Source organism: Balaenoptera acutorostrata, chromosome X (assembly GCF_949987535.1).
Source record: "Balaenoptera acutorostrata chromosome X, mBalAcu1.1, whole genome shotgun sequence".
In the NCBI taxonomy this organism is placed as follows: domain Eukaryota; kingdom Metazoa; phylum Chordata; class Mammalia; order Artiodactyla; family Balaenopteridae; genus Balaenoptera; species Balaenoptera acutorostrata.
Genome location: NC_080085.1, coordinates 120,702,690 through 120,723,572, shown reverse-complemented (window position 1 = coordinate 120,723,572; position 20,883 = coordinate 120,702,690). Strand labels below are relative to the sequence as shown.

At 39.0% G+C, this 20,883-nt stretch overlaps 1 protein-coding gene and 1 pseudogene across 10 annotated transcripts in view; both read left to right on the top strand.

Annotated features, from left to right (window-relative positions):
• MCF2 (MCF.2 cell line derived transforming sequence) overlaps window positions 1-20,883 on the top strand; it is a 66,054-nt gene that overhangs the window by 31,642 nt on the left and 13,529 nt on the right. For 9 of the 10 annotated variants that reach the window (XM_028165022.2, XM_057539148.1, XM_057539147.1 and 6 more), the window contains 11 exons: window positions 784-872; window positions 2,092-2,158; window positions 2,812-2,927; window positions 3,043-3,112; window positions 4,929-5,021; window positions 9,181-9,273; window positions 10,790-10,915; window positions 11,565-11,786; window positions 16,236-16,328; window positions 17,812-17,890; window positions 18,457-18,517. In XM_028165022.2, coding sequence (XP_028020823.2) covers window positions 784-872; window positions 2,092-2,158; window positions 2,812-2,927; window positions 3,043-3,112; window positions 4,929-5,021; window positions 9,181-9,273; window positions 10,790-10,915; window positions 11,565-11,786; window positions 16,236-16,328; window positions 17,812-17,890; window positions 18,457-18,517 — 1,109 coding nt within the window. The remainder of the gene's footprint in view (window positions 1-783; window positions 873-2,091; window positions 2,159-2,811; window positions 2,928-3,042; window positions 3,113-4,928; window positions 5,022-9,180; window positions 9,274-10,789; window positions 10,916-11,564; window positions 11,787-16,235; window positions 16,329-17,811; window positions 17,891-18,456; window positions 18,518-20,883) is intronic. The other variant, XM_057539145.1, reaches the window with a different exon arrangement.
• On the top strand, window positions 1,684-1,810 carry LOC114236988 (U4 spliceosomal RNA; annotated as a pseudogene).

Sequence of the window (20,883 nt, the reverse complement as noted above, 5' to 3'; positions counted from 1 at the left end):
TTTTGGCAGCGGTGGGGGGGGGCCATGCCGCATGGCATGTGGGATCTTTTTTTTTTTAATTTTGGCTGCATTGGGTCTTCATTGCTGCGCGCGGGCTTTCTCTAGTTGCGGCGAGCGGGGGCTACTCTTTGTTGTGGTGTGAAGGCTTCTCATTGCAGTGGCTTCTCTTGCTGTGGAGCATGGGCTCTAGGCACATGGGCTTCAGTAGTTGCAGCACGTGGGCTCAGTAGTCGTGGCTCACGGGCTCTAGAGTGCAGGCTCAGTAGCTGTGGCATGCGGGCTTAGTTGCTCCACGGCATGTGGGATCTTCCTGGACCAGGGCTCGAACCCGTGTCCCCTGCATTGGCAGGTGGATTCTTAACCACTGCACCACCAGGGAAATCCCGGCATGGGGGATCTTAGTTCCCCAACCAGGGATCGAACCCATGCCCCCTGCAGTGGAAACACGGAGTCTTAGCCGCTGTACCGCCAGGGAAGTCCCAGTACAATCAACTTTTTATGAATTAACCTCATTTTCCCGAAGTGCCAAAGAAATGAAACATTACTTAACATATAAAGTAAATGGTAATGAATATCTTAAATCTGTCCTCTTAGGCAACTAAAATCATTTTTTTAACTAGTACATATCAAAGTTATTTCTGAAAAAGTCATACTCATAGTGTTACTTTTCAGTTTATCTCTACAGTTAGAACGTAGAAAGAAGAAAACTTAATTTGACCTAGAGTTCCATGAAAAAGAACTATACCTACGTAGATGCTAATTTCACTTTTATTTTCATTTCAGATTGAAGCGGTGCATGATTGTCAGGAGAAGAGTAGTTCTGCTCAGTCCTCCAGTTTGGACAATGGCAATAGCCTGGATGTTTTAAAGAAGTATCTTTTGTTTATTAACATACACCCATATATACATCTACCAGTAGGAGGCTCTGATTCAGTGTTCAAGGCAAATGTGCTTAGAATTTTGAGTTCACAGAATGGGGTTCTACTGGATGTGATGAAAAGTACACTAGAGAAGGTGTCAGAAGTCCTGGATTTAGGCCTGGCCAACCTATATTCTGTTTATGTGACTTGAAAATTAACTAGATCTTTTCAGAATCTTAGTCTCCTCTTTTATGAAAGAGGTGAGAGTGAATGGGTCAGTGTTTCAAAAACTACAAAGGATTATGTAGATATACAATGTGATTTTATAGGTGCTAATAAAAATCATTGTTTTGTTCACTTTTATATTATTATGTTAATATTCCACACATATGAATATTCACCTTTTAAATTTTATATCACAGACTTTTGAGTAAGTAGCCAGTATTTTGGAGCAAGTTATGGTCAAAGATGGTTAAATGTTAGTTCTTAAAAGTGTAAAAATTTAAAAGAGGCCAAGGATAGAAGTTAAATTAAATGGGTAACTTATATTGGGGAGTGAGGAAATAAATTTTAAATATGATGTCAATTAGAAATCACATTGGAAGGAAAATGTATTTTATTTTAAAGAGACAGTAAAAAAATTACTACAGAAACTTAAGTATGATCTATATTTGGGAAAACCAGTATAATCATGTCTTGGAAAATTTCAGAACATTACTGGGAAAAAAAGGAAAAATTGTGCCTAAAATGCTAATATTATTTTTTTCTGAGAGAGAGAGGGAACTATAGCACAGAAACTGTGCTGTTCAAAAAAGTATTCCCAGCTTTTGCGCAGTGGCAGTATCATAGCCAATGAGGTTTATCCGAGGCACGATTATTGCTAATTGAGAAAAGTATTCCCCAGATTTTTAGGAATAGATTTTGTGAATTTTTAGTAAATGATTCTTAAGCTTAGTGAGTTAGAAATAAGATGGGGTTTTTTTTCTCATTTAAAAATAACTCCTGAGCCCCACTCCTCTTTTTTAAAAAAAATTTTTAAGAGTCTTGTGCATAGTACTTACTCTAGAAACCATAGAATTAATTTTATGTTTTGATGATAAAACCAAACCATTGGTAGTTCCCCTGCATTATTAATTTTCATCTTAGACAATTTATAATGATAATAAGTGAAATGTTGCAATACAATTCTAAAGCCATAAAATAACTGACAAATGTGGTCCTTTCATTTTAGCCACGTCCTAAATGAGCTGGTACAGACAGAGAGGGTGTATGTTCGGGAACTATTTGCTGTTTTGTTGGTAAGTGACTCAGATCGTATTTTCCTGTCTTTTAGGAAGTGCTTTGGGCAGACTTCTCTTTTTGTCTCCTTCCTTGATTGTTAAATGTGCATATTCAGGTTCTCCCTCAGCAGTGAGAATTGTAGGTTCAGAATTTATTACAGAACAGATAAGCTGTTCCCTTAGGAATACAGCAGATCGTTATAATTATTCCCAGGGTGCTCTTTAGAGATTGTGATGTAAAGCGTTAAGTATGGGAGAAAAACATTCTCTTGATACAAATGTCATAATATTAATTTGGTCTGAAAAAACCCAAACAATTATTGCCTGTTTAAGGAGAAGTTAATGACCTGTAATATCATTTTTCATACCTGGTTTCTATTTTGTTTCCTATTTTGTTTCTATTTTGTTTTCCTATAAGCTACCCTGAAGGCCAAAGAGCTGTCACTTTATTCTACCCATTGAGTAGAAAACCTTGACTTCCTTGTTCTGCTATCTAAAATAATAATAATAATAGTGGATAAATTTGGGAACTAGAAAATTTGAATGTTAAAATTACAAACAACTTTACCCATTAATCCCATATATGTTCGGCTATACCTATACCTTTGGTGGCCCAATCAAATGTTGATGTAAATATTTTTTAAATGAATAAATGTATTTATTTTGAGTAGGGCTATAGAGAGGAGATGGATAATCCAGAGATGTTTGACCTTATACCACCTCTCCTGAGAAATAAAAAGGATGTTCTCTTTGGAAATATGGCAGAAATATATGAATTCCATAACAAGTATGTAATTGCTGAATTGAATTTTCTTTTTCATGATTATTATTTAAAAGGTTATTGACCAATTTAGCATATTTCACACAAAATCATATCATTTTTTTCTTTGAAATTTTTACAGCGTTTTCATGAGCAGTCTGGAAAATTGCGTTGTTGCTCCAGAAGGAGTGGGACCTTGTTTCCTGGAAAGGGTTAGTTCAATGATTATTTCAAAATATATAAATATAGGCCACCAAAAGAGCAGGCCATTTTACAGATTTAGAGACAAGGTAGGCATTATTTTTTATGTCTTTATGTTTTTGGAGGAAACACATCACTCCAGCAAGTATTTGAGGCTAAACCAAGTTTTGTTACAGGAATGGGGTATTCGAACGTGCAAATGGCCATTGTATTCTGTGGTATCAAATGCTACAATGGCTCAGCTTGTGTCCACTGACCCCTGGGTGATCCCAGGAGTCCAAGGACCATCCTGGCTGTGAAGATGGGAGATTTGGGATCATCTCAGCACAACCATTCTTGGCTTGGTTAATTTTTAGCCTAAGAGATGCCTTGATATTCCCCTCTAATACATGTGAAGTCTTTGAATCAAATGGAGTCTGGCTTTCAGACACCAAGGCATCTATCACAGGAACTTTGCAAAATGGGGAGCTGTGTGTTCCTTTTATTCTACAAGATCATTCAGGGAGGCTCATTTCTCTGTGTCCTAAGAGTGTACTTAGTACAATTGACTTCCCAGGCTTTGTAATCATACTCTCTTCCATTAGAGTTTTCTCTCACAATGTTCTCTGCTTATCTAGTTCCTCCTCTTCTTGAAAGATCAGTTTTGTCTTGATTTGAGAGTCAGTTTGATAGAGATGATCACTGAAAGCTTCCAAGGAGATATCTTATCTCAGAAAGCGTTTATGGTGTGAGAAGATAATAGGGATAAGGCAGAACCTTTCTCAACATATCCAAACTTCAAATGCGTTTAAACCATGGCCAAATTCCTCCCCGACCTCCCTAAGCAACAACAACCTCTCTTTCCTTTGAACTCCTGTAGTACTTAATGTCTGTGCTACTCATTGGGAATTTTACATTACTACGCATCTTTACACATATTCATGAAATCTGCTCCAACTAGATGGAAAGCTCATTGAGGCAGGGTCCATATCCTATGTATTTTTGTATCTCTAATAAGATCAGCATGGTTCTTGGCAATCAGTAGGGGTTTAATAAGTGCTTGTTGATCTGTTCATTCATTCAACAGCCATCTACTGAATACCTACTCTGTGCCAAGCACTTTACTAGGCAATGCGGAATACCGAGACCATCCTCATAGAAAGACAGGGAATCCATTGTGTACAGTGTGAGATGTGGTATATTAGAGATATACAAAGGGTCCTATAGGAGCCAAGAAGAGGTGCATCTGATATTGACTGGAGGTATAAATGATGGCTGTATAGAAGAGATGACTCATGAGATGAATGATAATGAGTGAGTAGGAGGTAGCCCATTACATGAGGGTCAAATAAAGATGATTCCAGGGAGAGAGAATAGCACGGGCAGATACCTCGCAGTGTTACAGTACAATGATGATGCTCCGAGGAACCAAAGACCTCGGGAGTTACTATAAGTTCATTCACTAGGGAGTCGAGAGACTGAAAGCATAGAAAGAGCATATTTCTTGGTACCCTATTACCTCATAGTAATGAAAAAAGTAGTCTGTTTTCATAGTTCATTCAAAGAAGGCTTTTCTCCCTCTGACTTTTCTTTTCTCCCTCTAACTCTTAAACTTGGTAAATGGAAGTTATGAAATTCCTTGGATAATTATGTGTCCCTCTACCTGGTCTGATGGGCATGCTGTTCTTGGAATATAAAGAGGGCTTCTGACCAGCTTCCAGTGTGACAGGCCCTTTAGGCCACATTCCCTGTGATGCTTGGCCATACTCACTCTTGCTCAGCCTTCCTTGATAAGAAAAGTACATGCTCACAAATTGCTAATACCCTTGAATTTTCTTTTTATCACAGAAAGATGATTTTCAAATGTATGCAAAATACTGTCAGAATAAGCCCAGGTCAGAGGCAATTTGGAGGAAGTATTCAGAATGCGCCTTTTTCCAGGTATAGTAATTGTTCAGGTATTGGATGTACTCTCTGTGGAAGATACTGGGATATTTCTTATTTATAAATTCATTTTCTGCTTTAAGTAAGTTATATATATATATATATATAAGAGCGGTTTGACCCTCCCCAAAATATACATACATGCACACAAACATATATGCTGCTCCCCAGAGGCAACTACTTTCTGCTCTTTTAGCTACTTCTTTCGGTATTTACCTCCATACCTCCAAATATCATACTCATATTGCTACTTCCCATGATGGAAGATGAGGATGTAGCTTTCTTTCATTGTTCTTGCTCCCCAGCACGCAGACACACACACACACACACACACACACACACTCTCACACACTTCTTTTCCTCCAAATCGTCCAATCTAGTTATATTGTGTAACTCTGGTTAGATTGATATACGGTGTTAAATTATTAAGACTATGTAATTTATGTGCTCAGGTGAATAATGTGGAATAAGACGGTTGCTTTTCCTTCCTTATTGTTTTTCTTACAAGTGTCTTTTTTTACTCACTTAATTTTCTAGGTACTTATCCCTATTCTACCCCAAACTCTCCCAGTTGTGAGAGTTATATCAATCTCTTCTAGTACATTTAAACATTATATTTTCTCTGAATTTCATCTTGAAAAAATCTCCCCTGGAGTCTTCTGACCTGCTCATCTAGACTCACTAAGCCCATTGTACAGCTGCCATCTTGGAATGCTGGTGAATATCAATTTCGGGGAGTCTGCTCACGTGTCTCTTGCCTAGGCTCTCCCGTTTCCTAGGCGCCATATCTGTCTCTTCCTTGTTTTATTAACTTGTTCAGCGGAATACATCCTCCAATAGCTTTACTGAGAAAGTGTGCATGATAGGTAAATGTTTTTGAGAGCTTGCATGTCTGTGAATGTCTTTATTCTACCCTAACACTTGATTGCTAGCTTGACTGGGTATAGAGTTCTATGTAAGAAATAATTTTCCTCAGAATTTTGAAGGTATTTGCTCCATTGTTTTCTAGTTTCCAGTGTTGCTGTTAAGAAATCTTATGCCATTTTGATTTTTGTTCCTTTGCACGTGACCTAGTTTTGTCCTCTCTGAAAGCTTATGGGAGCTTCCTTTATCCTCAGGGTTCTGAAATATCACAGTGCTCTGCCATTATCCAATCTTATGGTGATCCCTTTGCATTTGGAACCCCTTGTCCAAATTTACTTGGATTTTTTTTCCTTTGATTTTCTCCACACAATTTTCTCCATTTTCTCTTTCTGGAATTTCTATTGTACAGATGTTGGAGATTCTGGACCAGTCCTCTAATTATCTTTTCTTTCTATGTTCTGGGTCTTTGTCTTGTTGCTGTATCTTCTGGGATTTATCTTGCAGTCCTTCTGTTGAGGGTTTTGTTTCTGCCATCATGTTATTAATTTTGAAGAGCCTCTACCCATTTCTGTTCTCTGAATGTTCCTTTCAGTACAACCCTGTTTATGTTTCATGAATTCAATATCTTTACTTATCTATATGAGGAGAATTATAATAGATTTTCCTTTTAAAAATAGCTTTCTCCTCCTTGCAGAGTTTCTGTTGTCTTCATATTGCTTTTCTTCTTTCTTTTCTTTTCTTTTTTTTTTTTGTTTCTGTCACTTTCCTCAAATGTCTGGTGATATTTGGTTGTCCACTTGCGTTAGGAATAAGCACTAAAAAGCTCACTGGAAGTTTCCTGTGCTTATGTGGGTTTATTGACCATGGTCCTCACTGTTGGGTCCTTGGAGGATCCCCAAGACCTGTATGTTTAGGTCCTTTTGCTCAGGCTGGTCAGATTCTCCAGTCTGCTACCTGGAGAATAAGGATCTGGCTGCCAGTGTTCTGGTAGCCAAGTGGGGGGAAAGGCTGAGAGTCTCTTAGTTGGTACATAAATATTCAAGTAATCTCTTTGCTTTCAATATGGTATGACGCCGTCAGCTGGACCTGGTATTCCCTAGTCCAAAGGCCCTCTGTTTCACTCTTTTCAGATAAACATCGTTTCTTCTGCTGTGGGGACAAGGGCGGCAGCCACCCAGTTTTGCACAGTGGCGTGCTGGCTCAGATGCTTACTGTTGCTGCTGCTGCCGGTGCTGCTTTGTTTAGATTTAATTCTCATTTAATTCTTTTTTTTTTTTTTTTTGGTAACAGCTTTGTTGAGATATAATTAAAATAGCACAAAATTCACCCTTTTAAAATGTACAATTCAGTAGTTTCACTATATTCACAACATTGTGCGACCATCACCACTGTCAACCTAAGAACATTTTCATCACTCCAAAAAAAAAATACCTTTTAACAGTCACCTCCCATTTTCCCCCAAGCCCCACAGCTCTCTGCAAATACGAAGCTACTTTCTGTCACTATAGATTTGCCTGTTCTGAACATTTCATATAAATGGAATCTTAAAATATGTGACCTTCTGTGTCCGGCTCATTTCACTCAGCATCATGTTTTCACAGTTCATCCATGTTGTAGCAAGTGTCAGAACTTCATTCCATTTTATGGCCTAATAATATTCCATTGTAGGGATGGATATTCCACATCTTATTTACCCATTCGTCAGTTGATGGACATTTGGGTTGTCTCCACCTTTTGTGTACAAGTTTTTGTGTGGACATTATTTTCATTTCTCTTTGCCATAGACCTGGGTGTGAAATTGCTAGGTCATATGGTAATTCTGTTAACTTTTTTTTTTAATAGTAATCTTTTATTTATTTATTTATTTTTATATTTATTTTTGGCTGTGTTGGGTCTTCGTTTCTGTGCGAGGGCTTTCTCTAGTTGTGGCAAGTGGGGGCCACTCTTCATCGCGGTGCGTGGGCCTCTTCACTGTCGCGGCCTCTCTTGTTGCGGAGCACAGGCTCCAGACGCGCAGGCTCAGTAATTGTGGCTCACGGGCCCAGTTGCTCCGCGGCATGTGGGATCTTCCCAGACCAGGGCTCGAACCCGTGTCCCCTGCATTAGCAGGCAGATTCTCAACCACTGCGCCACCAGGGAAGCCCCTGTTAACTTTTTGAAGAACTGTTGGGTTGTTTTCCAAAGTTGCTGCACCTTTTTACATTCCTACCAACGGTGTATGAGGGGCCTGATTGCTCCACACCTCTACCAACACTGGTTAGTATCTAATTACTTCTTAAACAAACTTTTAAAATTACTTCTTAAACAGCCATCTTTTTTCAAACCCCACCTTCATCTCCAACTTCAGAGGTACTTGATTCTGGAGTCTTTGTGGAGGAGGGGGAAGTGTGTTCTTTAACATAAATTGAGTTGTTCCTTGGCTTTTCCCTCTGCCAGTTTCCAAATTTTGTCAATGTTTTTCCCTCTTTCATCTTTGTAACTTTGGGTTTTTCGTTGTAAAAATAACTTTTCCATCACTTTAATTGGGTTTCATGAGTGGAGAGCTAAATACATGTATCAGTCCACCATTTTTAACCATAAAAGTTGATAATCGAATTAGATTATGTATTGGATTTTATCACATACAGAGGAGGGTCCTGGATCTTCCATAGATATCTCCTCTCCCATTCCCTTTGTGTTCTGCACTTCCTATACGCAGATTTCATCCTAAACAGCTCCATCTTGCCCTAATTATGGACCCTACAATGTTCCCAGGACTCAAAGTCATGGCTTTTATATTTATAGTGGCAGCAAGCCAATAATCAGATGAAATGTAGCACCAGTTGATAAGGGCTGTATTTTTCTTGTGATATTTAAAAAACTCTTCTCATACCCAGTCTGATTTATATTCAGTACAACCTATTTCTTTTCTGGGTCTTGGCCTGCAGAGCTGAGCCTTTTGTTAATTTTCTTGGATACTTTGAAGAACTTTTTGGTCATGTTAACCTATAGTCATTCATTGCTTTCTTACTTTTTAAGCGTTTCCACATCATTGTGAATTTATGCATAAAAACTTTTTAGTCTTTGAAATTTGGGGATTTTCTACCTCTCCGATCCTCGAAATAAAGTTTACTGTAGTTTTTTAGACATACTGCCTCTTACAATTTCCATACCATATATAACAGCAATTTTTCTGGTAAATTTTCCTTGAGATGTAAGAAACATGCATGCATTGGGTCTAATCAATGAACATTTGACATTTTCATAGGTAAATGTCAATTTAAATTTATTGATAATTGTATTTTAATGACAGGAATGTCAAAGAAAATTAAAACACAGACTTGGTCTAGATTCCTATTTACTGAAACCAGTGCAACGGATTACTAAATATCAGTTACTGTTGAAGGTAATTACATGAAACATTTGTTTCTTTCTTTACTTCTTTGGGTCAAAGGTGGCAAAGCCATTAAAACGGGAGCAACTGACTAGTAAGCACTAGAAATAGGTCGGCTTCCTGACTGAGACAGCTGCATTTAGCAGTTGAATCAATGCTTCTAGCTATTTAATCGTCCATACAAGTTACACTGATATATGGATAACCCTGACTGTAGAACTTTTACTGTTGTTAAGCAGAACTAAACAAATATTGTTTTGAGACTGTATTTCCTATAGTTTTGAGACTGTATTTCCTATAGTTTTGAGACTGTATTTCCTATAGTTTTGAGACTGTATTTCCTATGGGCCTTCTCAATGAAAAATGAAGATGGTACACCTCTGAGTAATGTGAAAGGATTCCAAAAATGTCACGTTAAGTATAAATACAACATAGCTTGTTTTAAAATATCTTTTTACAATGTTCTATGGTATATGCATAATGAATAAAATGAATTGCTGTAAGTGGAGGATCAAAAAATGTGTAATTGCTTTAAAAACGGATCTCTAGTGTGTCCTCATACCTATTGTCCTCCAGCTCCAGAAGCATTGAATGCCCTTTGCTTTCTTTTTTTTTTTTTTATAAAGTATGTGAAAGTTATATGCTCTGACATTTTATTTATTTATTTATTTATGGCTGTGTTGGGTCTTCGTCTCCGTGCGATGGCTTTCTCTAGTTGCGGCAAGCGGTGGCCACTCTTCATCACGGTGCACGGGCCTCTCACTATCGCGGCCTCTCTTGTTACGGAGCACAGGCTCCAGACGCGCAGGCTCAGTAATTGTGGCTCACGGGCCTAGTTGCTCCGCGGCATGTGGGATCTTCCCAGACCAGGGCTCGAACCCGTGTCCCCTGCATTGGCAGGCAGATTCTCAACCACTGCGCCACCAGGGAAGCCCATGCCCTTTTCTTTCTACTCTTCAGTCACTATTCCATTTCTTCCCCAGTTTTGACATTGTTATTAAATATAGTATTTTTTTTTTTTTTTTTTTTTTAAGGATTTTCTTATTTATTTATTTATTTATTTATTTATTTATTTTTGGCTGTGTTGGGTCTTCGGTTCGTGCGAGGGCTTTCTCCAGTTGCGGCAAGCGGGGGCCACTCTTCATCGCGGTGCGGGGACCGCTCTTCATCGCGGTGCGCGGGCCCCTCTCTATCGCGGCCCCTCCCGTCGCGGGGCACAGGCTCCAGACGCGCAGGCTCAGCAATTGTGGCTCACGGGCCCAGCCGCTCCGCGGCATGTGGGATCTTCCCAGACCAGGGCTCGAACCCGTGTCCCCTGCATTAGCAGGCAGATTCTCAACCACTGCGCCACCAGGGAAGCCCTAAATATAGTATTAATGTGACAAATAGCATATGAAAGAAATTACTCGAAAAACTGCCATTATCTTTGGATTCCTCCTCGAAAGCGTGTTAGCCAACAATGTATTCATATTCTCCAGTTATTAATATCTGCCTTATATTAAGTTTAATTCTTGACTTCTAATTACAGGAGCTATTAAAATATAGCAAAGACTGCGAAGGATCTGTACAATTAAAGGAGGCACTTGACATGATACTGGATTTACTGAAGTCAGTTAATGACTCAATGCATCAGATTGCAATAAATGGCTATATCGTAAGTAGATCATAATGATTGTTGCAGTTTTACAGGGTAAGCATGTTAACATCTCTTTCTTCCTCTCCTGGAATCAACTGAGAAATAAGATGTAAGAGGCAGACAGATGAAGGATCCGAATGTCAGCATTATTACTTATGATGCTAAGTGGAAAATTGGCTTCAGATCAGCAGCCAAATGAATTTATGACATTCCCCGTGTCCCTAACAAGGCCTACCCCCAAGTGCAGACCTTGGGAGATCCCGCTTGCTGGAATGTTTGGGTCTATTCTAAGGAGGCATATGGTCCCAGAATTGCTCTTTGCCTCAGTCCAGGATAGAGATGGAAGAAAGAGATCAAATCTTTAGAGTTAACTGCCCCCTGTGGGAAAACTTGGACTGGGAGAGGTCATTTACCAATTAGGATTGAGGAAGTAATGGAAACATGAAGCCAGGGAAAAGGAGGCTTCTTCTGTCTCCTGGTCCCACAGTCATTTTGTAACTGGGTGACACATGGCATGTTTTCCTGTGAAAAGTTATGATGAATGAAACTTTAAAAAGTATAAATTAAGCTTCAGGGTTTTAGTAACTCAATCTAAATACTGTAATATTGATGTCAGAGGTCTGAATGTTGCTCTGCCTTGTACTAATGAGTGGGTTTTCCATTCCAGGGAAACTTAAATGAGCTGGGCAAGATGATAACGCAGGGTGCATTCAGCGTTTGGATTGGACACAAGAAAGGTGCTACAAAGATGAAGGATTTTGCTAGATTCAAGCCAATGCAGCGGCACCTTTTCTTGTATGAAAAAGCCATTGTTTTTTGTAAAAGGCGTGTTGAAAGCAGAGAAGGCTCTGATCGATACCCGTCATACAGTTTTAAGCACTGTCTGAAAGTAAGACTGTTTGAATTGTGTAATGTAATAGTCTTTCATATATACATATACTGTATTCCAGTTTGTATACTTTTTCAGCTCAGATGACTGGGCTGAAAAAGTATATATACTCTTATACTCTAGTTGCACATCTTTTTTTAAAAGAAAATCTTTCTTTTTAAATTGAGGTATAACTGACATATAACATTACATTAGTTTCAGGTGTACAGTGTAATGATTCAATATTTGTATATGTTGTGAAATGATCACCACAAGTAACATCCATCACCACACATAGTTACAAACCTTTTTTTCTTGTGATGAGAACTTTTAAGATCTAATCTGTTAGCAAGTTTCAAATATGAAGTACAGTATTATTAACCGTGGTACCCATAGTCACCATGCTGTGCATTACATCCCTAGGACTTATTTATTTTATAACTGGAAGTTTGTACCGTTTGACCCCCGCTTCACCACCCATTTCGCACGCTCCCACCCATGAAACCTTAAGTAGAAATCTTAGAGAGAAGTCAGGTGAAGCAGAACTTTTCTGCCTGAAATGAGAGCCACGGAGGGCAGACCGTGGCCTCCTTCCTTTCCTCCCTCACTTCAGTCCCAGGCAGTCCCCAAGGGGGCGCCCTAGACTCCTGCACGGCACAGTTTGAAATTGTGGGCAGTGACCCAGGCTCCCCCGTTAGCACTCTCTTACCATTGGCACCAGGTGGAGTTCTTGGTCTTGGTAGCAAGGAGCTTTTCTCATACGGGAGAGTCAAGGAGGAAAGAGTTTCTTCCTTTTTTTCCGTGTGATTTAAAAATGGATCACTTTTATGGTTAGCACATTCCCATCGTATCCCTCCTCCATCCCCTCCCTTCCTGGGTGTCCAGAGCCGCCTACAGCTGGATCCTGCCCACACCTGTCCTGTCCGATCCTTAGAAATTACTTTCTTCTCTCCCATAACCCAAGCTGCCATTGTGTCCTAATGTTAGTTTGGTATTAAAATGAGAGCAGTATTGTCTGAGGAAGTCACTGGCAATCCAGTGACACTCCCAGCTGGTTTTGACATTTGACAAGAGGAACCTCCAATCCACATGAGTCTGTAATTGGCAAATTTGATTTTTTTCACACCTAATTAATTTTATCTTTCAAGTTCTACATTGTAAAAGCGGTATGGCATTTGTTGAAGAAAATTTGGAAAATGGAGAAAATTATGACCCTCGACTCCCCAGCCACTGTTTCTTGGTTGTTAGCGTGTTGAGAATTGATGCGATGTCCAGCAGTGGTAATGGAGAGGACGTGCCACGTGTCCTGAGCCAGGCCCGAGAAGCAGGCCCTGCTTTTGATTCTTCCCAGAGGCCAACGACCCCATGCTGTTCCTAATGGGGTTCCTGCCCAGGGTTAGGTTTCTGACTTCCTCCTACTGTCTACTTTCCCTGCTTCACTTCTGAACCCACAGCAATGGCTATTCAAAACCCTCACTGTTTTCATAACAAATGCCCAGTTGCTCCTTTTAAATAATTAATTAATTAATTAATTTTTGGCTGCATTGGGTCTTCATTGCTGTGCCTGGGCTTTCTCTAGTTGCGGCGAGCGGGGGCTACTCTTCGTTGCGGTGTGTGGGCTTCTGATTGCGGTGGCCTCTCTTGTTGCAGAGCATGGGCTTTAGGCGTGTGGGCTTCAGTAGTTGTGGCATGCGGGCTCAGTAGTTGTGGCTCGCGGGCTCTAGAGCACAGGCTCAGTAGTTGTGGTGCACGGGTTTAGTTGCTCTGCGGCATGTGGGATCTTCCCGGACCAGGGCTCAAACCCGTGTCCCCTGCATTGGCAGGCGGATTCTTAACCACTGTGCCACCAGGGAAGCCCCCCATTTAGTTTTAATTTATATAAATATTATTCTGTTATAATTCTCATTTTCTTTCTTTTTTTGATCCCAGAAACTATTTTCAAGATACAGTTATGTTACTGTTTTATACCCAATATCTTGTTTCTAACTGCTTCACGGCAGTTCAGCCTAGCTACATTTTTTTGTTGTTGTTGTCATTGTGAATCAAGATCAATTTTTTTTTTTTTGGCTGTACCACGTGGCATGTGGAATCCTAGTTCCCTGACCAGGGATCAAACCCGTGCCCCCTGCATTGGAAGCGCAGAGTCTTACCCACTGGACCGCCAGGGAAGTCCAAGATCAATTTTTTCATAGTACAGACCCAAGAAGTAATTATTATATATCCCAGAGACAGAAATAGAAGTCTTTTTTCTTTTCAGTTTTACAACATGGACTTTTCATTTAATATATCAAGTGCTTTCCCTCCCAATATTCAACTAGTTTTTTTTTTAATAGATCTTTATTGGAGTATAATTGCTTCACAATACTGTGTTAGTTTCTGTTGTACAACAAAGTGAATCAGCCATATGCATACATATGTCCCCATATCCCCTCCCTCTTGAGCCTCCCTCCCACCCTCCCTATCCCACCTCTCTAGGTCATCGCAAAGCACCGAGCTGATCTCCCTAATAAAAGTCTTAAGATAGGTAGTTATTGGTTATAATCCCAGAGTTCTGACCCACTGGGTGACTTTTAACAAGGTAGTTGACATCTTCACACTACCCTGAAGACAGAAAATTAGGTTAAAAGTTGGGGCCCTGAGCACTTGATACAACAAGATGTCTTCAGATAAAATGCTTTAAAATAAAGAAAATATATTCATAGCTACCAGAAATCATCAGTGAAAATGTGAAGGATGAGGCAGAGACCACAGTTAGGGTATAACTGTAGAATCAGCCTCGTTCTTTTATATATATTATTTATTATATATCATATAACTATATTCATATAGTTAGAGCTTTAACTCTGCCTCTAGGTTCTAAAGGTAAGTTTTCATGGTATAGTAAATATTTAATAAGAATAAAAACCTTTTGATAAAACCTTTATATTGTGTTATTTGAGAAAATATCTACAACCCATGAATTACAAATGGATTGTATTACAGTGGATCATTTGTAGTGAATTGTTTAGAACTAAGAACAGTGGTGTTTGATAGCTATCATGGTTAGGTTTCCAGAGTAACTCAAAAAAGCTCATTTAATCTATAATGCTGTGCTCTATGTATACAGTGAAAAATAGCAAAACCATTGCTATTCAAATAAGGGAAAGTTGAGAAAGCAAACTCATACTTTTAAAAACTCATCATGTTATCTAAGCCTTTAGTGCATGCTATTTAATCCTTATATCAACTCTATGAAACAGGTACTCTTCCCACTTTATAGTTGAGGAAACTGAAATTCAGAAAGGTTAAGCAACTTGTACCAGGACACATAGCTAGCGCATGGGCTTTCCATCTTATCATGCTGTTAAAAAAAAAACCATGTATTGAAACAAAATCAATTTAAATAGAGATTGAATATGAGATTATTGTTTATCTTAAAACCTGATGTTTGAGCAAAAGTAGGTTAGTTAGAGTGGTTGAGTAGGAATGAATGTAAAGATATTTTTGGACATTCTGAAAGTAACTTCTGAGTACATTCCCGGTAGATGTCACAGGCTCTTTCATTTCTAAGTATAATCCTTTTTCTTTTCCTTGATATGGGGATCTCACTAGCACTACTTTGAATGCTTATCAGCTCTAATTAGGGTCATTTGGGAGGCATGTAAATGGAACAGAGAGTGAGATATTCCTTTAGTTAATTAGGAAAGGATTGAAAGGAAAGAGAAGGCAGAAGGAAACTAAAAGAGGATGTGTGTACAAGGGAGTGAAATTGCTCAAAATGAAATTAACCAAGCTATTAGCAACACAGGATGAAAGAAAATGGAAGAGTTTGTGCTTTGCACAATCATATGAAAGAGAAGGAAAACTATGGTAAGGAAGGGATATTGAATACCTAATTTTCACTGGCTACAAGAAGACATCACTGTCCCATGACAGGTTGTTTTCTAGAGAGGGCAAGAGATTGGTGGAAATAGAGGGGATTTCTGTGTACCTGGTTGGTTCTCCCCTGACCCATAAATTGGATGTCTATAACTTGTAGGGCTTCTATAGACATAAGTAGTAATTTGTGAGATTAACTTATCTGGCATAAAGTTATTAAAAAGAACCATTTAAATTAATTTTGGATGACCTTTTCCACAATGTTTAATTAGTTTTACTTCTGTGTTTGACACAATAATTTGTTTTTATAGTGTACAGTTAATTTATAATGGAATTCAATCTTACGTGGGCTACTTGGTTGCTCAGATTTGAAACATTTGTTTCACTCAGTGGAATGGAGCATGTAGTCTGTACTATATAAGTGCATAGTTTAATGAAAGCATATGAACACTCAGGTCTCTGATTGTATTTATCATTTCATATTCTTTGATTATAAAACATATTTTGCAGAAGTGAGAAATTCTGTTTCATTAGAATATGATGGGGGTAGATTTAATGTAATTTCATTTTCAGAATAAAATGCTCATGAAAATGGTGACTCATATATTGTAGATGGATGAAGTTGGAATCACTGAATATGTAAAAGGAGATAACCGCAAGTTTGAAATCTGGTATGCTGGGAAGGAAGAAGTTTATATTGTCCAGGTTGGTCATTTAAGAATTATTCTAGAAACCATAACCTGCCTTAAGATACAAAAGTCTGAATTTGCAAACAAAAATAATTTTGGTTACATTACAAAAGTTCTCAGTCCTTTCCTGTAGGTTACCTAAATATTATTTGATTATTATTCTTTGTGATGCAATTAAACTTTTTCTCAGTTACCAAGTTTTTTTTTCTTTTATTGAAGTATAGTTGCTGTATAATATTATATTTTACAGGTGTACAATATAGTGATTCACAATTTTTAAAGGTTATACTCCATTTATAGTTATTATAAAATATTGGCTATATTCCCTGTGCTGTACAATATATCCTTGTAGCTCATTTTATACCTAATAGTTTGTACCTATTAATCCCCTACTGCCATATTGCCCCTTCCCCCTTCCCTCTCCCCACTGGTAACCGTTAGTTTGTTCTCTGTATCTGTGAGTCTGCTTCTTTTTTGTTATATTCACTGGTTTGTTTATTTTTTAGATTCCACATATAATCTCTAGGTCCATCCATGTTGCTGCAAATGGCATTATTTCATACCTTTTTATGGCTGAGTAGTATTCCATTGTATATATGTACCACATCTTCCAAATCCGTTCATCTGTCGATGGACACTTAGGTTGCTTCCATATCTTGGCAGAAGTTTTCTTTAACTTGAGATATGTCTGTGATGCTTTCTATGGCTTTAAGTTTTCACCACGACACCAGGAGACTTATCAACAAGAGCTGATGGCCAAGAGCTTGGCGGTGCTTCTCTGTCCCCATCAAGTTTCTTGAGTTACAGATTTATAACAGTTCTGAGTTCCTCTTGTGCTCAGCATTCAGAGGGGACCTGATTACGAGACAGGGTGATGTGATGATTCAGATCGGATTGTTTTTTCTAAAGAATGTGGTTAAAGTCCTGGCCAGACGCGCTGTAAGCTTCAACCTGTTTCATGGAAGAAGAGAGGAATTAGAACATTTCAAGAGAATATTGTCATTTCAAAGAGTCTTTTTTTTTTTTTGGCCGCACCACATGGCCTTCAGGATCTTAGTTCCCTGACCAGGGATCGAACCCCAGCCCTCGGCTGTGAAAGCGCCGAGTCCTAACCACTGGACCGCCAGGGAAGTCCCTACAATAGATTGTCTTTTCAGAAACAGTAGGACTTATTTTGTTTTACCAAAATTAAACATAAAAACATTTATATATTTAAAAGAACCCTCCTACACAGAAAAAATAAGTGAGATTTATATTTCACATTTCTCTGAGCATTATTATTGAAGGCCAATTTCAAAATGGTTTTGGCTATTATTTCATCTAATCCGATGGCTACTTATTTGCTTCTTAGAAGTTTTAAGAATCAAAATGTTAGAGTTGGAATATGGTGGTTCAGGTTGTAAATCGTGTTTGATATACTTAGTGACATTTGTTTTATTATAAAGCATCGTTTTAAAAAGGAAACATGTCCTCTCCTCTCCTGCTTTTTAAATTTTTAGGCTTCAAATGTAGATGTGAAGATGACGTGGTTAAAAGAAATCAGAAGTATTTTGTTGAAGCAACAGGAACTTATGACAGGTAAGTTCAAGCATGCATAGTCCAGAACAAGAAGTACAAGAACAGCTCGGTGACTCAGATTTTGTGATAATTTTTACAGGGAATGGGGCTGATATTTACTTTCTACTATTTATAATGAAAGGGTTTGCTCAACTCATAAGTAGGAGATCAAGATGCAGGAGGCTGTTTAAACTATGTCGGAGAATGAATTTTACAATGGAAGATGAGCTCTAGTGCCTGAGAAGCAGTGGTGCAGTGATAGAACAATCTGAATGTGTTAATTCTAAATGCTTCCCATGAGGCAACTCTGCGTAGGACCTCAGTAATCAGTGCTTGGTAATGTTGGCCTGGGGGTGGTGCTAGTTATAAACTTGAATTTCTTGAAAAAAATATTACATGGCTTGATCCTTTCCTATATTCCAAATTCAGACTGGCCTTCCCTCTGGCTGTTTCAAGTCTGTGAAGGTGAACTCACATGGGATTGGGGGGGTGGGTTGTGTGTGCATATGTGAAGGTCATTGGTCCTCAAGGAAGTAAGAAGTGTGGCTTCCGAACAATGCTTATATAATCTTTGTTTTATTTCACAGTTAAAAAACAAGAACAACATAATCAGTTAACGGAACAGAATCTTTCTTCTCAGCGGAATGAGTAAGTGATTATACTTTAAGAAATACCACTCTCCAATCTTCTGTTTTCCGTATATAACATGAAACAATGTAATTAAACTATCAGACAAAAATTACCTGCCCTTTTAGCAATAACTCGTCAAATTCTATAAACACATTTTCTCAGTTCTGTCCTTCGACTTGGAGCCTGATAGTCCTTAATAGTTATCTCACTGTTCCCCTGATGTTAAAAAGAATATAAGGAAGTGCCTTTGTTCAGGGAAACATCTTGACCCTGTCCGCCTGTGGCTGGCTGCAAGAAACAAGAAATTAACACATCCTCTCCCCCAGGAGATGTTTTGCAAGACTGATGGCCCTTTTTAGTTTACTTCCTCCCCGCCTCTCACTCTCTATTATGCCTTTTTACTTTATTTCCCTCTCTGATTCTATAAAAGAAACTGGCATCCAGACCCCGATAAGATGGTTATTTTGAGACATTAGTCTGCCATCTTCTCGGTCTGCCGGCTTTCCGAATAAAGCCGTATTCCTTGCCTCAAAAAAAAAAAAAAAATAGTCTGGGCTAATTTTTAAACACGATTATAAGTGCTTTGTTCTCAGTATACCCTGAGGGGAGTTGCATGTAGGCTGCTAGCAAAAGCGGCTACACTCATGGCTTTCTCTTCAAAATATTTCTGGGCACCTTCAATCTGATTGGAGAAGGAGAGGTATAAGAATGATGAAGTACTGGCAGCTAATACTGGCCTGCAGCTTTGTGGTCCCTTGATGGAGACCACTTGCTGGTGACTTGGCCTCTCTGTGTAGTTAGAGAGGAGGTATGGATCCCGGGGGCGGGGGCTGTGCCTGGACACAACCACGACGTCTTTGAGGAAGGCAGCCGTCCTCGATGATAGCTTTGCTGCTGGTTTAGAGGTGTGGCCTTTGTATTCCGCCTCTAGGAACCCTAAAAGGTGGTGTTTCCATACAACGTTTACATATATGCAGAAAGAATCCCCACGCTGATTCCAAAGCCTTGGCACAGAAATTCACCACGCAGCATCTGCATGATGTAGGGATCATTGAAGGACTTATTAAAAGTACTCTTTTTCAATGGTACAAATGAACTTATTTACAAAACAGAAATAGAGTCACAGATGTAGAAAATAAACTTACAGTAACCGGGGGGTGAGGGAGGGATAAATTGGGGAATTGGGACTGACGTATACATACAACTATAGATAAAATAGATAACTAATAAGGACCTACTGCACAGGGAGCTCTACTCAATACTATCTAATGACCTATGTGGGAAAAGAGTCTAAAAAAGAGTGGATATATGTATATGTATGACTGATTCACTGTGCTGTACAGCAGAAACTAATACAACATTGTAAATCAACTATACTCCAATAAAAAATAAAAATACTCTTTTTCTCTGTTGCACATCATCTTTCACAGGTAGCTAAGATCAGGTGCAAAGTATGTTGATTCATCTGAGGCTTTAGGAGTACCATTTTAGTTTATTTTTTATTTATTTATTTTTGGCTGCGTTGGGTCTTTGTTGCTGTGGACAGGCTTTCTGTAGTTGTGGCGAACGGGGGCTACTCTTTGTTGCGGTGCGTGGGCTTCTCATTGCGGTGGCTTCTCTTGTTGCGGAGCACGGGCTTTAGGCGTGTGGGCTTCAGTAGTTGTGGCACACGGGCTCAGTAGTTGTGGCTCACAGGCTGTAGAGTGCAGGCTCAGTAGTTGTGGCGCACGGGCTTAGTTGCTCCGCGGCATGTGGGATCTTCCCGGACCAGGGCTCGAACCCATGTGCCCTGCATCGGCAGGCAGATTCTTAACCACTGTGCCACCAGGGAAGCCCCAGGAGAACCATTTTAAAATCACAGTGGAAGTCTTTGTTTTCCACGGTTCACAGTACTCAATGTTTTATCATGTATTCTGGAAGTAAAGGCTTTAGATTTCATGGAGCAATTGACTCTATAGTAGCTGATACAACTCAACAGTATTAATCAGATTGAGGTTTCATTGTCATTCATATACACTTTGCCTAATTCATTGAAGTTAAAAGTTCATAGAACAATCGGGTTTTTTTTGTTGTTTATATTTTTTCCAACTTATTGAGTTATAGTTGACAATTAAAACTATATACGTTTAAAGAGTACAATTTGATACCATATGCTAACACATATATATGGAATCTAAAAAAAAAAAAGTTCTGAAGAATCTAGGGGCAGGACAGGAATAAAGATGCAGACGTAGAGAATGGAATTGAGGACACGGGGAGGGGGGAGGGTAAGCTGGGATGAAGTGAGAGAGTGGCATGGACATATATACACTACCAAATGTAAAATAGATAGCTAGTGGGAAGCAGCCACAAAGCACAGGGAGATCAGCTTGGTGCTTTGTGAC